Raw genomic sequence first — 16,663 nt, 5'->3', positions numbered from 1 at the left:
AAAATAGAGGCATTACTACACTTGCTTTTATACGTCGACATATATATGTTCTCCAGACAAAAGAACTGAAACTAATTAGAACTCAAAGTATGATACTCGCAATTGAAAGAGAAATACAAATACCACTTCTAAAAAGCGGAAAATATATTTCATGTCTTTTGTCCATAAAGTTTCAAAGTTGATCTGCTAAAACAGGTGTAACGTTAAAAAAAGCTGGATATTCCAGATTAGCAAGACACGTAATGGGCTGCTAGATTACGATATGATAGGTATCCTAGTTGCTAGATTGCGGAACGGAGTTTCAAACGTTATGGTGGGCCATATTTACTGTAATGAAATATTTGATGTGGGCGACAATGCGGTGTGAGAGGAACCAAGCAATCCGGTACCTAAATTATACTCACTGATACTTTCGTGAAAACATATCTGTCAGTCCATATCTAATGTGCGCACGATAATTCTGGGGTTCGCTGAACTTTTATGAAAATTAAATGTTGGCTATCTTTCTGATTGGAGGAATAAACTAGTTCTACTTGACAAACTGAAAATTTGCGAAAAGTAATTAAGTAGATCACAAAATATTACGAAGTAGAAATTGCATAAATTTGATTTACTCAAGTACCAGAAAACTACTTGGACACTTCGAAAAAGTAGAAGTACTTCGTTACTGACCACCCAGGCTGGATCTGCTACCTACGAATCACCTCTTACCGACTGGATACAGAATCTCGGGCGAAGAAGCATCTTCATAGCGATTTCTCAACCCTCCGGCAAAATCACTCATCAATCGATAATCACCTTTACAAATAACCAATAACCACATTTTATTTCTTTATCAAAAAGGACAGAAGGTTTGACCAACTTATTGGAGAGCAAGATCATGCATCATGCAATTCTAGCTGTACTTGTGGAGTGTTCACTAGGGGTATTCAAAAATGACTTTTTTTCTTAAATTGTACTGACTACTAGATAAAGCCTGCACACCAAATTTGGTTCAATTCCAGCCAGTAGCCGCATTGCTACAGGGGAAGAAAGTTTCTATTTATTATGTAAAAATAACAAAACAAAAAATTTCTGTTCACCCCATGAAAGTGTTAGGTTTTCTATAGAAACGATGATCACCCAATTTGGCTCAATTCCAACCAGTGAAAGCGGAGTTATTGCCGTCGGAAAATTTGGATTTGAAAAAAATAGTATTTACGGTGGGCACACCTATAATAGATAATTAAAGTGTTGGCCACCGTAAACACTATTTTATTGATAATCCAAATTTTTCGACGGCAACAACTCTGCTTCCACTATGTAGAGTTGAACCAAATTTCGTGAACATCGTTTCTGGAGACAACCTAACACTTTCATGGGGTGAATAGAAAATTTTGAAATTTTTTCAATTCATTGTTATATAATAAATAAACTTTATTCTCTAGTAGCAGCGTGGCTACTCGCTGGAATTGAACCAAATTTGGTGTGTAGGCTTAAATTAGGTATCCTAACAATTTTATCCAGTAGCCATTGCAATTTGAGAAAAAAGTCATTTTTGAACGCCCCTAGTGTTCATCAATCAAACTAGGTTCAATTGTAACGGTTGCTAAATTGCTGCAAGTTCTTTAAATGCATGACACGCTCTTGTTTGCCTCCGGATTGACATCATTTGGTAAATGCATGCAGGGAAGTAACAACGATGCCTGCCCAGTGCTCTGTTTCTGGATCATATAATCATACGAACAATGAAGAACAAGCACTAAACGCTATGATTGAAATCCATATAATATGTAAAACTATTTCAGGGCACCTGGCAAAGTTAGCTTTAACCAGACGAATTCTTGTGATTGGACGATTGGACATTCATCCAAATGTAATGCATAAATTACTCAAACCAACAAGATTATTCTACATCAGAAATTCCATGGAGTTTCAACAAATTTGATACCGCTCTGTATTCCTGACAGGCCACAATTGGTGTTGTTACGACGCTCTCAGTTCATTCACTTTGCCACCGATTTCTCATAGATTTCAGCTTGTACTTTGAGAATAGCTTCTTCGATCTCGTAGTTTTTGCTTACAAGATTTACCCAATCGGCCTCGAGCTGATGCATCTTCTCACCAGCTGATATTTGCTCATTTTTTCTCTTCCAGTTTACCTCTTGTATTTCCTTCTTTACATTTTGCAGCTTCTTTTGAATATTTTGTAACATATCAACAAGATTCTCGTTATATACTTTCCACGCATTAGGGCCATACTCAAGCATCAGCTCCAAATTTTCTATTCTCACGGCTTGATGCTCAAGTTGAGCCATTGAGTTTTTGACGCACTCTTCCCAAGCTGTGACATCATTTTTCTGACCGCTGGGGGGTGTTGGAAGTTCATATCTCTTCATACTTAACAATTCCATTGGTTGTCTGGCGGCAAGCCGTTCAAATTCATTTTTCATGACCTCTGTTTCGTAGATATGATAATTTGGAGTCTTCAAGTATTCCAAATAATTCTTAGTGGGTCGATATCGTCTAGTTTCTTCCTCCACCATGGCTTGGGCAGCTTCTCGAACTCCGGGATCATCATAACCTTTATCGTAATACGGAAGTGCATCAACAGTTACCTCATTCGCCATTGTCTGAAAAAATAGCATCAATGTCAAAACGGTTCTGAAAATTACAGCATCAAGGAAGAGGTATAGCAGACTATAGTTCATAATTCAGTTTCTCGTAATATCTCACAATGATGAATTACGAGCAGAAAATAATTCAACGGGTTCTAAAATCAGCTAATTTATGCCACATGTCCTAAATAAAACACCCAACACAGCCAATATTTATTGAATGAGATCATAAAACAAAGTTCTGAAAAACAGTAATTCCGGAAATGGGATGGCAATCACGTTGCTAATCACATGGAATCTGTGTACCATGCTCACACAATTCTGGAGTGCCGTACTTTCTTCAACATTCAACTCAGAGAATCATTGCTTCTCCCCTGATAAATTGCACAAAACATACCGAGATTCCACAATACCGATTTGAGGGCCGTTTTATGAACTTTCAGTGCTCTGATCAGATTATGATTCAAGTTTTCGGAATCATGTAGCTATATCCATTATGGCTGGTTTTATTAGAATTTGTGCTCAGTTCACAAGCTATTACTTTAAAAATTACAATGCAGTTTCATACACGATTGCCACAGTGCTTGAAATAGTTGTCACGCGGTTCAAGTGATACTGTCATAACGCCACAAAATCATGGCCAAACGAGGAAAATCTCGATCTTGAAAAAGGTGACCAATGATTCCGCCATAGGTAACAAACAATCAAACCAAAAAACGAACTTAGACATGGTATTTCATAGATTATATTTGTTATCTACGTCATGTCATGGTCACTGCTCACATGTTATCTATAGTCACTGCTGTTAAATGGTGTCGTAAGGACTCGTAGCAGTCGCAGGTTACACGCCTTTTCAGCGAACTCGGCCGAGTATGACATGGACAGGCGACAGGACATGTCATATCAGTATAAGTGGTTCGAATTTACCATACCAAACGTGGTTGGTATTGAGGAAATACTTGCAATATCGAAACTACCCACTAGTGACTAAATCTGATAAATCTGCTTACAAAGAAGTGACCACAACGCGTAAGCTTCAGCAGTAGCCGCCCCATTCATAACGTTACAAGAGTCGTGCTCTATTTACTAAAGCGCTACTTTCGATAATTGAGGAATAGCTAAAACACGAAATCAGGAAGCCAGAAGTTGCTACTTGTCACGTTGTCAGTTGTTACGCGAGCGCACAGACAGTCTATATTGGAAACAGCCGTTTAGGTCGTGATCTATTAATCTATTACCTACAGTGTGAAAAAGGCGTAAGTTCAGACGGCAGAATATAATTGTACCATTACAAAGTAATGAATGATTTTCGAAATAATATAAATAAAATCTACTGGTCCGAAAACTAAGCGTTCCAGATTAATAAACACGAAGGCATGGACTATCTAATGTAAACGTTAATTCGTGATACATAAGCAGGGATCGATGATGTCAGAAGCCATTTCTCTTTTCATCGTATCTCAGCCCTTGAAATGATGAAAACTGAACTGAAATGCTCGTCCGGGATTGTCATTTCTACCTTTAGTCTGTTCTGCATCACTGCCTTGGCTATCTGGTAGAGAGTATGTGCCTATGTGGTGCGGACTGCGGCTGCGGAGTGGGTATCTGGTTGCCGGTAGTATAACCCGCGGAAGATAGTAATCACTAATCAGTAGGTATATGCTCGAGTATCATGTCTAGACTGTATCTGGTGGTGTCCGATTGACACACATGTATTATTCAAGTAGAGCATCATATCTTGACTGTGTGTGTTTAATATATTGTGCAAGTCGACTGCGGGATAAGCCAGAGTGGATTTGGTGAATGGTGGCAACGTCACGCTGGTCACGCATAACTTTCTGTTCTGATTACTTAATTATTCTATGCAGAAAAGTTCTCATCACGCGGGATTTATTCAAGATATGAACCGAGATTCCATAGGGGGATAAGCAGTGGTGGCTTTTGGGGTGGGCGAGGTGGGCGGTCGCCCGGGCCCCCCCCCCCTGGTCGAAGGCCCCCCCCTATTTGGATTTTGCGCTTTTTTCAATGAGAATGACGAATAAACATGGAAATCCGTGCACCAAGCAAGAATATGATTCTGTACAGATGTGTCAATCATCATTAAATCACTGCATTTGTTAGAAAAGTCCCGTATCCCGATATTCATCACGTCTCTGCATGCGGTAGAATTAATTAGTTTTGATGTAGTCTATCCTTGCACACATGCAAAATAGACATGGCTGAATCCAGCACCTGGGCAAACCTTTGCGTTGGTGAAAGATAGACAATAATAACCGATGCGGTAGGGGGGTCTGGGAGGCGGATCCCCCCAGAAGTTACGGATAGATACTTATAGGGCCCCCCCAGTAAGTCTCGCCCAGGGCCCCCCCGTTCGTAGGGCCACCACTGGGGATAAGCTATAGTATGGAACCAGTGTCCTGTGCTCACAATATGTTTTATTTTTAATTATTTTTTATTAAATTACTTTAATTTGAAAAATCATCTCTGCACACCTGATATATCAGGCAAAAAGGCCAGCGATTCCAATCAGGCGGGTCACAGCTCACACAATTCTTCATTATTTATTTATTTTTTATTAAATTACTTTGATTTGGACAATCATCGCTGCTCACCTGTTATATTAGGCAAAACGTACCGATATTCCAGTAGGGGGTATAAGTATTATGCACTATACGTATACACACTACCGCTAACTCCGTTGATGTCAGCTCTGCCATTGAAATTGTTTTCGAACTGACGAGCTATTGCTACTTTTGTGTTCGCAGTGGATAGATTCTTCTTATTGTCACTTGTATCGTCAAATCTACCAAGGCTCAAAGTACCAGATTAAAGTTAGTCATTCGTGTGGAATCTGGATCATAATGCCGTGTTGGTATTTTGACAAAAGCGACTTGAGGAAAACCCCATCTATCCAGGATGGTGTTCCTTTCGAAACTGAGGCTCGTTACCGTCGCGAGGCAACAAGATTTATATTTGACATGGGATCAAAGGTATCTATGCTGTAATCTAATCACATTTATATCGCCTTATTCACTGTGGTATGCTCGGTATTTAAATTCTAAGATTGTTTTTTTATCTTGAAGCTTGGACTGAGTCATGATACACTTGCAACGGCTGTTGTCTTCTTCCATCGATTTTACGTGTTTCATTCATTCAAAAAATTTCCTCGTTACATCACCTCGACCTGCTGCTTATTCCTTGCCGGTAAAGTAGAAGAAACACCCAAAAAATGCAGGCAAGTATACAGAAACTGGAAATATGCAGGTTGCCAGAGAACTCTTTAAAGTGTCATTATCCTCACTGTGACTAGATAATATATATTATATACTACATTGCCATTTTCAGGGATTTGGTGAAGGTTGCTCGAAGTCTTCTCACTGATGCACATTTTGTTCAATTTGGCGAGGACCCTAGGGAAGAGGTTATGACCTTCGAAAAAATTCTCCTGCAGACGATAAAATTCGACTTGCAAGTAGAGCATCCATACAAGTACCTGTTGCAGTATGCAAAAGCGTTGAAGGGTATGTTTGTTTTTCATTGATTATATGACATAATTGCGCAGTTGTATATTCAGATATCGTGAGTTTTCTTGTATTAGACCTATCACCACTTCTTGAATCCAGCACATGTAGTTTTGGAATTAACTACTTTTGTACCTCAAAGACCATTGCATGCAAATGTCGAGTTCCTTGTGAAAAGATTGAATTAGCAATGTTTTGATGGCTCATCACGATTTTTGAATGAATTGACTCGATTCACTGCCTTGAAATGACTTGACTCGGAATTCACATATGAAAGAATGAAATGACTTAGGGCTCGAGTCAATTTCCAAGTCATTTGAACCGCTCGGCCACACTGTGAAGTGCCCACATCATCAATACCAATCCTATATTCACTTGATTCCATTTACGTGAGCAAATTCTCAGAAACTAAGTATTAAATAACCCATGACTCAAATCTTTTGAAATCGAATCATAAAATCTGATATTACGGGACTTGACTCTGTTTGAAAGAATGCGTTACTTCACCGGCTACTCAATTTGACAAAATTTGAAATGTCTTGAGTCAAAATTTGCAGTGACTCGAAATGACTTATGAAGCTGCAAGCATTTAAGCATTGAGCGACCCAAATTTTCCATTGCAGTATGTCGGGTCTGCGTTATGGTAGTAGGCTACAACGATGCAGCCTAAAGTTGATATGTAACAACAATGAGATACATTAAGAGCGTGCAAATTTCGGTGCCTATTCACAATGAACGGCGAACACCGATTTCTTATTAACAGCTGACAAAGCCAAGGTTGAAAATCTGGTGCAAATGGCTTGGACGTTTATCAATGACAGCTTTTGTACCACACTGTGCTTGCAATGGGAGCCTCAAATTGTTGCTGTTGCGGTCATGTATCTTGCTGGTATGAATCCAATTTCTACGGTGTTATGAAAATAAGGTTTGCAAGGATATTATATTTATATAAAGGTCGCCTGTGCAAGTTTGAACCCCAAAATTGGGCATACAACAGAGGCCGTTGGTGGGAGCAGTTCATTGATGACATAAGCATGGACTTACTTGAAGATATCTGCCATCAGGTGATTCTTCGATCTTTACAAGTAAAATGATATCGCGTATTGATCACATATGTTTGGTTCAGGTTCTCGATTTGTACTCTCACCAGAAGCCAAAATCCAGCTCATCAAAGGCAAAGCGTGAAAGACCCAAAACACCTGGCGATGCGGAGAAGTCTTTAGAGCCGCAGGTGCCTGATACTTGGTAGCATGTAAGAACGAATTATATTCATATGTGTTCTCCGATGCAGGCCAAGACGCTTCGGCAGGATTCTAAATCTGGCAAAAGCGATTCTAAAACGAGAGGTAGTTCTGTGACAAAGTCTTCGAATCCACAATCTCAAAATGCTCAAGTAAATGCTCAATTTCAATTTTGTTCCATTCAACTATGCATGATGTATGTATCTAGAAACGGCACCCTCAACAATCTATATCTACAATTGGTAGTACCTCTGACGTGTCGCGACAAGATTCTACCAACACCGAAGTTGTCGCTATGGATACGGTGGAAACTGCGGATAGTGGTGCAATCGAGACTCATAATCCGGCCGGGACTTCATCTGCACAAATGATTGCTGCCACGACAACGGCCGCCACAAGCTCTCACGCAGGATACCAGTATCAGTCATTCATGGCGGCCGGGGACATTGCCCACCAGTACAGCCACTCTTACTCTGCCTTTTCAGGTGGTCCGGGATATGCTGCGGTTCCACAGACACCACAAACGCCTACTGCTCCTGTACCTCCCACCTTTGCAAACCCACCCCCACCCGCTCCAACTTTTCCTTCACCTTACACGCCACCTGTACCACCGGTGTTCATGCCTGGATACCCGCCCGTGCCAAATCGATATGAACAGCCTCAGAAAGGGTTTCCGCCCACACCGCCTAATTTCTACCCCCCAGCGCAGACATCGGCCACCGGTGTCGCACCCGTCCGTATATCAGGCAGAAGAGAGCAACAGAGTGGCAACCCGTGGTCATGAGTGTAGGTCGTTCGTGTTTTGCAGAAATACGCCTGTTTATCGGGGCAACTCTCGAGATGTACGACCAACATGACATGCAGCGTGACTCTTGAGTTCGCCCAACTCTAGCATGCAGATTCGACAGCATTGTGTGATATGTATCTACGTTCGCAGTGTGGAAAGTCATCATCTGCCTTCATGGCTGTGTAGGCTTGAAATATGAAGAGAGCTGGTTCTTGACTGATTTTCTACGCTACGTCTACAATTGTCTGAAATTTTTTTGATCATTATTTGCTTAATGCAGTGGCAGTTCCAATTCTGGACTAGTTTCTCATTCAATACAGCTGCAAATTGTCTCATAATAGATATGTTTATTCTTTGGGTCTTAGGTAGTCTTGAAAATCCGTTTGGTTCTTGACTAGTAGGCTACTCTGCTGAGAAAGATTTGACAGACCTGTGATCGTTATTTAGTGTTACCATACGTCCTCCTTTACGAGGATTTGTCCTCCTTTTTTAAGGTTTTGTTCCCTTTTTGAGGAATTTTGTCAAATTCATAGCAAAATCCGACTGAGATACCGCAAATTAGCACCGAAGTGACCCTCCGACGGGTATTTCGGAAGCCGAGTGAAAAGATGACCTTTTTTCTAGTCATCCGACTACGAGGTGGAAAAAATGTATCATTTTTTTAAACTATTTTCCATCGGTATTCCAAGTTTGAAAAAGTGTCTTCCTTTCCCGTATCCAAAATATGGTAACCCATTTCGCAGATGAGTCGGACTAGTTTTTGCTGCAATACAGTCGCAAATTAGGGCATTGTGCGTGTCTTGATCAGATGAAAATTTATCGGGCGATTATTGGCCTCCCTATTGGATAATAGTTTCGAAGTAATGGGAGAGGTAGTGGGAGTCAGTCGACTAGAAGACCTGTGAGAAAGAATCTGGCTTGACAAACTAGAGATTACTGGAATGCAATGTTTCTGTGCTCCGCTTAATCAGATTCCTATTGTCGTGTACTATTCAGATGTCCCAATTTTCACCTTGGACTTGCATGGTTGACCTATGGAGACTACTGACTGCAGTTGACATTTCGGCGTTCTGTACACATTTCCGCCATGCTTCGCCGCTCCGTATCAGCTTCCGCTTAAATATTGACTAAATAGACACTTACGTGACCTTTGACACGAACCAATCAGGTTGCAGCAGGATGTAAACAAAGAACAAGCCCGGGCAAGCTTACTGTGAGTTCTTATGGAAAAAGGTTGAAAAATGAAGGTTTTAAGCAAGATTACGTTGAATTGGGGTTGACTGGCCCTAATGAATAGTAATAGCGTAGAGCTAGTATGTAGTTGCAGCTTTTAATCTAGGATGAACATGAATGGTGGCAAGTACGCACCAGCGTGCTGTGTCCAAATACACGGGTTTTTGACAACTTTTCGGATTAAGCGACGATTGTTGTATACTATACTATAGGATTGTGGTAATGCATATTTTGACGATTTCATAGGCTCCAGGTCTCGAGCAAAATTTTCAAGCATATCTCATGTTCAGAAATATATATACTATGAAATATAGCTGCTTCCACACATCACAATTTTTGTGTATTTATTATGAAACTTGAAAGCTATGGAGATTCTATCGAATTTATGGATTTGAGTGGAACAGCATCTTCTTCTAACACCGCGGAGAAAGCTTCGAAGTATTTCATGGAGCGCTACGCACACGATTTAGGGATAAAGATTGAGGAGACAATCCACTCTTTTTGGAAGCAATATTCTAGTGAACAGCCAATGTTATCGCAACTTGCGGAAAAGTGAGATAACACACTCAATGGAAATACACGTTCTCGGAAAATCCATTATTGATTCGTCTTGCACTTGTAAGACAGGGTAAGTAAGGAAAAAGACATTTTTTCAGAGACTCCTGCAATAGATATTTTAACCATGATTTATTTTCATATTAGGTTCTGATATATGCTCTCATGCATATGCATTGATTAAGACAATTCAGCACCTGAAGCTAAAAGGACTACATTGTGATTTGCATCAGCATCAGTGAGCTCCATTGTGATTGACAAGCAATCTCTCCACCGTACTCGCAACCGATCAACTCCTGCCTCAAGGTAGATTTTGGTGTATCTGGTGTCTTCAGTTTTATAACATTCCACCAAACACAAATAATCCTAGAACATTTTCTTCTGGAGAATTGTTCATTCAACAAATTGGGCATCTAAATAAGCTTCAATGCACACCACTGGAATATCTAGACATGCACTGTTGGCACAGACTGACCTTGGCACCGCGCAAATACGATCCGTAGCATGCTATTAGGCATTGCGATATTCACAATGGAACTGAATTTGCACAATTGCCGAATATGTTGCGTCATTCATTTTTAATTTTCAATCTTGAATTAGAGTATGCAATTAGTCCGTATTTGGTTAGTTGTGATACACAATGCTGCATAGTATGACACCGAACAAAATTTTATACTCCTTGATTCTTCCGATCAGCTGTTCAATATGAATACGTTCTCTCGCCATCTTTCTTGTTGTGGAACAGTCTTGCTCAGGCATTTGACGTTGTGTAAATCATGTGCAGGAATATTTAAATCTAGATTCAATTTCTTGATTTCAGACTCAATGGTGAATCCCTTTTCTGCCATGATAGCATTGCCTGGCTCACCATAGCTGAACTCCATCATTTTCTTGCATTTCTTGTCGAATCCACATATTTAACTAATATTTCGATCTGAAATGCTCCCTGTGAACAGTTCCTGCATAAAAGTAAGTGTACCACAATCCATCAATCCTTTCAAAGTTGTATGCGATTTATTGACAGTCAATAATCATTCTAGATTTGAGAAATCATGAATGAATGCAAATGGTGCATTTTTACGAACCACATATCTACATGGCCAAATCGCGATTTAATGAAGCAGTTACATGTGGCTGAACCAATTGTTTAATAGTATGCTTACAGCAATACCATAAATTTGACGTCAGTAGGATAAGTCGGACAATTCAGAAAGAATTTAATGTAGTCTAGCATAAAATTTCAGCTTCTCCGCATCTTTTGACATTATGATGCTCCTCTGAGAACTGAACTTCACTGGCAATAATTGTCTGTCAATTTGTAATTTTCCTGGACGAGTTTCCTGTTTTGTGCTTCTATACTTCTTCCAGAAATTTGATTTTCCTGTGTTTTATCCATCGACTTCCTCTTTCTGCAGCTTCATAAAAGAAATCCATCAAGCCTGCACAAAATATATAATATGTTTATTTTACAGAGCAATACTGCTGTGCAGGCACCTATCAAGGCGTACTCGTCCGACTCATGCAACGTATCACCGCTACCAATTTCAACCATTCATCTCATTATTGAATATATATTGCTCTCAACAATTTCAATACATTACACACCTTCAAGCAACAAGACTGGAGTGGAATAAAACTAGACACACACCAAGTCGATTGTAGCATCAAGTGTGACCGCATTTCAGATTGGACTCATTTTGAAACACAGAATTGTTTCATCTAGATTATGTCACGATTCAATTTTTGGTACAATAATAGATATGTCATTTTATTAATAAAATGAGAATTCAGATGACTACAAGGAAGTCCACATGCCTTTATCCAGATTTTACATTCTTCCATGCATGTTATTGGCTCTGGGAAAGGTAAAAGCGCACACTAGGAACGGTCTGGGTAGCCATCTCCATATTACACAGGCTATTAGCACAGTGTTTATCCGGCATTTATCCTGATTCAACACACGAGCTAGATTTCAGCTGGGAACGGATCATGTTGCCTAACATATATCATATTAATATGATCATTGAATATGCATACAGGTGTCCAGTGTAACAGTAATTTGCTAGATAATGATACAGACTTTAGACTGTACTATACACGAATGTCGATTCCATAAATAGAACGCATATAACGCCAAGCCCACATAATGGATACCACACATATCCTGACTCAAGATTCCTCTAATACATGCTATTCGGTACGACAATCCTATAGTATACGACCAAGGATAATACAGCAATAGTTGCTTCATCCGAAAAGTTGTCAGAAATTCATTCATTTGGACATACCATGCTGATGCGTGCTTGCCACCATTCGTGCTTATTGTAGGTTATAACACTGCAAATACATACTAGCTCTACGTTATTACCATTCACCAAAGCCAGCTATTCCCAATTCAATGTAATTTTGCTAAAAACCTATATTTTTCAACCCTTTTCCATAAGAGCTCATAGTAAGCTTGCCCGGGCTTGTTCTTTGTTTACATCCTGCTGCAACCTGATTGGTTCGTGTCAAAGGTCACGTAAGTGTCTATTGAATTGAAGTTATTTCCGCCTCCAGCTCTCAGTTTTGATTTGCTGCCTTTTCCGCGTTTTAGAGTTGCTTTGCTCAGATCTGCGTTCCGCATTTTCCATTATGGATTGTGTTGTTGGTTTGGTGATAATCATTAGTTTATTAGCAATTTTTATCAGCTCAACACGCCACCAAAATGCAACACAATGAAAAGATACGGAGGTGTCGGAGCGACTTGGAGTAGTCTCTGGAAGCAGAAACCTACCTTCGCCTAGCTAGGCTATGCAAAGAGGAGGCATGCACACTGAATGAAAAGGAAACGAAGATACACGGTAGTATAGGAAAATAGCTTGGTAATATGATATTGAACGTATAAGCTCAGACGACTTGAGCAAAATGCTGTGCCCTTATTTCATGTTTATAAGAGCTTATACGGCTTAAATTAGATGCCATCTGAATCCTGAATCGTATACCATAATAAATATACACACTGAAAGACTTGGTTAAAACATACCGTGGTAAAATGATAGAGTGAAAGAGCACAAACGTCAAGTGATCGATATCCAAGCTGCCGTCAGTTTAAAGGAAATTTGATAATTAGGTAAGTGTCCTGTGTCAATGTGACATGACGTTCAGACTTGGGACATTGGCGTCCAGTCCACTAACCAAGGGTTCAGTTGTCTGAAATCGAAATGTGTCATCCCCCATGCGTCCTACTCGAGACTTCTTTGCAATTATTATCTTTCCAGTGAGCAGCTGACAGATGTGCTACCCTATTATGATGATTCTCAAAATAATTTATCATGAAATGTAGAAGAGTGATTGAAGACTGAAGTTGATTCGCACAAATTGACCTGTTAACTTATAGTAAGGCTGCTGCTCCCAATTTTATATACTTTCTGGTTGCTTTACTGTTACCCATAATATTACTTTTCTTTTTCTTGGACATTTCTTCAACAAATTCATGTAAAGAGAGATCACACTAGTTAACTGCAGAAGGTTGTATTGATCATCCCATATATTGTTGCTGTTTTATTTTATGTATTTCGATTGAATGAAAATAATGTCTGTATCTCTCTTTGATTTTCTTCAGCCAATGAGTTGGTAATATGGCACTGAGGCGATTATTTCATATCGGGCCATTCATCGCGTTGTTTGTAACATTCACCTGTTACTCGGTCGCGGTTATTGATAGCTACCTATGGCTTGCTCCTCCAAAGTATTCCATTGCCGGCGGATACAATCTTATGGTTTTGACAGTGTGGCTGGCACTTATTCTTCATAATTATTTCTGGGCTGTCATCATTGGACCGGGATTCGTGCCTAAAGGCTGGAGACCCGATGATAAAGAAGCTGAGAAATATCTTCAATTCTGTCACTCATGTAAAGGGTTCAAGCCGCCGAGAGCGCACCATTGCCGTACATGCAAACGTTGTGTTATGAAAATGGATCACCATTGCCCATGGATTAACACTTGCTGCGGCCACTTGAACCACAGCAACTTTGTCTTGTTCCTCTTTTTCGCTCCAGTAGGCTGCTTGCATGCTCTCATAGTTTGTGTCATGACAATATTATATCAACTGTTGTGGACTGTAGATCTGTATCGAAGATATCCCCCCACTGTTAATTTTAGTGTGAATGCATTTCTCGCGAACTTGATCGCAAGTGGGTTGGCCTTTGGCACAATACTGGCTGTTGGGATGCTCTTTTATCAACAAGCAAGAGTAATTATCTCCAACAAAACTGGGATCGAGCAGTGGATAGTCGATAAAGCTATTGACAGAGCAATGACAAACAATTCTGGCAAGTTTGTGTATCCATATAATTTAGGAACTTCCAAAAATATCAAGCAGGTTATCAACTGGAAATGTACGCCAGTAGGCGACGGATTTTCATGGCCTGTGGTTGAAGGATGCACCAACTATTCGTTATCAATTGAACAGTTGGAGCAAAAAAGAGAAAAAATGCAAAGGCTGGTTTTGTTTGAGGTGACCGAGTGCTATTCTGGCTGGTGGCTGCCTTGTACAAAAGGAATTCGCACTTGCTGCTGTATTCCGTTCTCTGATGAACCAAGAATTGCCTTGAAAATTGGGGATAAAATTCAAGTGTCTCGTGGCACGAAGTATTGGCTCTATGGAAATAAAGTTCTCACACAGGAAGAGGAAGCTGACGGAAAGCGAGTAAGAGGCTGGTTTCCTAAACAATGCGCGAAACGATTGGGAAAAGTATCTGAATTGGATGACAATGCAGACTACACAAAGAAGCGAAAATGAATTTTAATTCCTGCACACATCTTGTTTTGTCTGCCTGGAGTTATAACCTTCGCACATCATATTAGAATCCTCTAATTCTGGGATTCGCAAAAAAAGGCCTTCTCAGAGTATATTGGTTACCTCCCCGGTTGGTTGGGGTCCATATTCCCCCTCGCCAGTTATTTGTCGCTACCTGGCTACGTCCACACCCATGCCTTGTATCAAGAGAAAATAGGATATGGAAACTGAAATTATATTGCATATGTATGAAATGAGTTGCATAACCAGAGGGTGTTGAAAGATACCTTACTCCTACCAAATTTTTGGTCTGGATATTGTGGCATCCTCTGCACTCAGTACGTCCATATCGACCTGTGACTTCGCATCAGTGCTAAAATAATTTTTCAGCCACTTCTATATTTTTATCATGTTCACGCCAGCATTTTTAATCCCTGCATTTTGGGTTTTACATTAATCAGCAACCCTCCATCCCAAACTACTGTGATGGTAGTGGTAGGTTTATTTTCGTACATATGGTGTGTTAAACATTGGGAATTCGAATAGTTGCTAAGGAGTACGTTATACTATACTGCTAGACGAGATTTTTTTTATTTCACAATGCTTTCATAGCCGTTTTGTAGACGTGATACTGTGGTTTGCTTCAACGATACCTGACAACCATTAAATTATAAACCAAGTTATGGCTATCAGAATTTATTATTTGCAGACCTAACCGTGTTTAATCTGAGATCCTTTCAAATTTTCCTGATATTCTCAATGCTATGGATTTAGTAGGATCATGGCGCCTAATTAATAATAGTACTGCTTCAGCTTTAGTCCTATTTGCAATGTGATGTTTCCTCAAAATAGCTATGCAAATATGCATTTAATTATTAATTGTTTTTTTTGTCTATTCTGCCTAGCACAATAAAACGCAGCATTGTCAGCTGATTTACAGGCTGTGATATCGTCTCCGGATGATATAATTTCAATACGGGAGCAGATAAGTAGGCCTACGTGTGTCATAGCAGAGGGTTGGCATTTTCAACCAGATACTTCTGGAATTGTTGAATTTGCGCGTAACTTTAGTTGTTGAGTATTTGTGATTAGGATGATTGTGCTGGGCCTGGATATATAACCGCAAGGTAATCATCATCATTGGTTTATTAGCAATTTTATCGGTTCAATACACTGCGAAATGCGATACAATGAAAAGATAGGAAGGTGTCGAAGCGACGGAGTAGTCTATGGAATCATACACCCACCTTTGCCTAGGCGATGTAAATAGGAGGCATGCACACTGAATGAAAAGTAAAGAAGATGGTATAGAAAAAAGCAAGCGACAAAAATAAATGGGGTGGCACGTCATGGAAGGCGAGATTGATAGGTCAGTCGTGGTCCTTGAGGATCGACTAGCATCATCATGATTGTTTATTGCCATTCTCATCGGTTCAAAACACCACAGATTACGATATGTATCGAAACTGTAGCGAGCCATGTTGAGACGTTAGGGACGGTAGGTGCTGTAAACGACTATGGTAGGAAGGAGGTATAAGAACTACTGAGGGTAGCATGGCTGACTGGTCGCGCTGACAGTTACGCCGTGATGCAAAGGCAACTGCTTATAGATGATGGATTGGTGGCCAACTTGTACCCTTCATAGGTACGACGAGTGTTATAGAGTTTAGCCCCAGTATAACGTTGACTACAAGTCTTAGCAGTTAGCACCATCCTCTGTCATTATTTTTATTACCGGCGTTGACATAGGTTTACGGAAGCGCGTACCTCGGTCGGTTGCGAAGTAGAAAGCACAAATAACAGAATGGAGATCAATGTGTAATTGCATTAACTTTCGCTAACTATACGATATATAGAACTAGAGTAATCGTGCAAATCACTAAACATCTATCTACTATCTACGCAACGGGATCACCGTGCCTTTGCGAAGCCTATGCAGAAGTTGGAC

General features: G+C 40.1%; 3 protein-coding genes and 2 long non-coding RNA genes across 5 annotated transcripts; 3 read left to right on the top strand and 2 right to left on the bottom strand.

The window, feature by feature from the left end:
• Window positions 1-799: 799 nt before the first annotated feature.
• Window positions 800-3,702, bottom strand: LOC145454038 (pre-mRNA-splicing factor SPF27-like). The gene is made up of 2 exons (XM_080332017.1): window positions 3,608-3,702; window positions 800-2,612 (listed from the first exon to the last, which is right to left on the bottom strand). The coding sequence occupies exons 1-2, from the start codon at window positions 3,650-3,652 to the stop codon at window positions 1,986-1,988; spliced, it is 672 nt and encodes a 223-aa protein (XP_080188143.1). The 5' UTR covers window positions 3,653-3,702; the 3' UTR covers window positions 800-1,985.
• Window positions 3,703-5,113: 1,411 nt separating this feature from the next.
• LOC145454522 (uncharacterized) lies at window positions 5,114-8,484 on the top strand. Its single transcript, XM_080332510.1, has 8 exons — window positions 5,114-5,587; window positions 5,681-5,832; window positions 5,943-6,118; window positions 6,882-7,007; window positions 7,073-7,182; window positions 7,245-7,349; window positions 7,410-7,511; window positions 7,568-8,484. Exons 1-8 carry the CDS (start codon window positions 5,459-5,461, stop codon window positions 8,141-8,143), a joined length of 1,476 nt encoding a protein of 491 aa, XP_080188636.1. The 5' UTR covers window positions 5,114-5,458; the 3' UTR covers window positions 8,144-8,484.
• A 799-nt stretch (window positions 8,485-9,283) lies between these two features.
• On the top strand, window positions 9,284-11,552 carry LOC145454524 (uncharacterized). Its single transcript, XR_013920151.1, has 2 exons — window positions 9,284-10,240; window positions 11,407-11,552. It is a non-coding gene; the product is annotated as an uncharacterized LOC145454524 (long non-coding RNA).
• LOC145454525 (uncharacterized) lies at window positions 10,937-12,475 on the bottom strand. The gene is made up of 2 exons (XR_013920152.1): window positions 12,303-12,475; window positions 10,937-11,373 (listed from the first exon to the last, which is right to left on the bottom strand). It is a non-coding gene; the product is annotated as an uncharacterized LOC145454525 (long non-coding RNA).
• Window positions 12,476-12,484: 9 nt separating this feature from the next.
• On the top strand, window positions 12,485-15,648 carry LOC145454523 (palmitoyltransferase ZDHHC6-like). The gene has a single exon (XM_080332511.1). The coding sequence runs from the start codon at window positions 13,555-13,557 to the stop codon at window positions 14,716-14,718; it is 1,164 nt and encodes a 387-aa protein (XP_080188637.1). The 5' UTR covers window positions 12,485-13,554; the 3' UTR covers window positions 14,719-15,648.
• Window positions 15,649-16,663: the final 1,015 nt, after the last annotated feature.

The sequence above is a fragment of the Botryllus schlosseri genome, chromosome 13, assembly GCF_051294905.1.
Source record: "Botryllus schlosseri isolate E-star chromosome 13, Bs_hap1, whole genome shotgun sequence".
Classification (NCBI taxonomy): Eukaryota; Metazoa; Chordata; class Ascidiacea; order Stolidobranchia; family Styelidae; genus Botryllus; species Botryllus schlosseri.
This window is presented reverse-complemented; position numbering and strand designations above follow the sequence as displayed.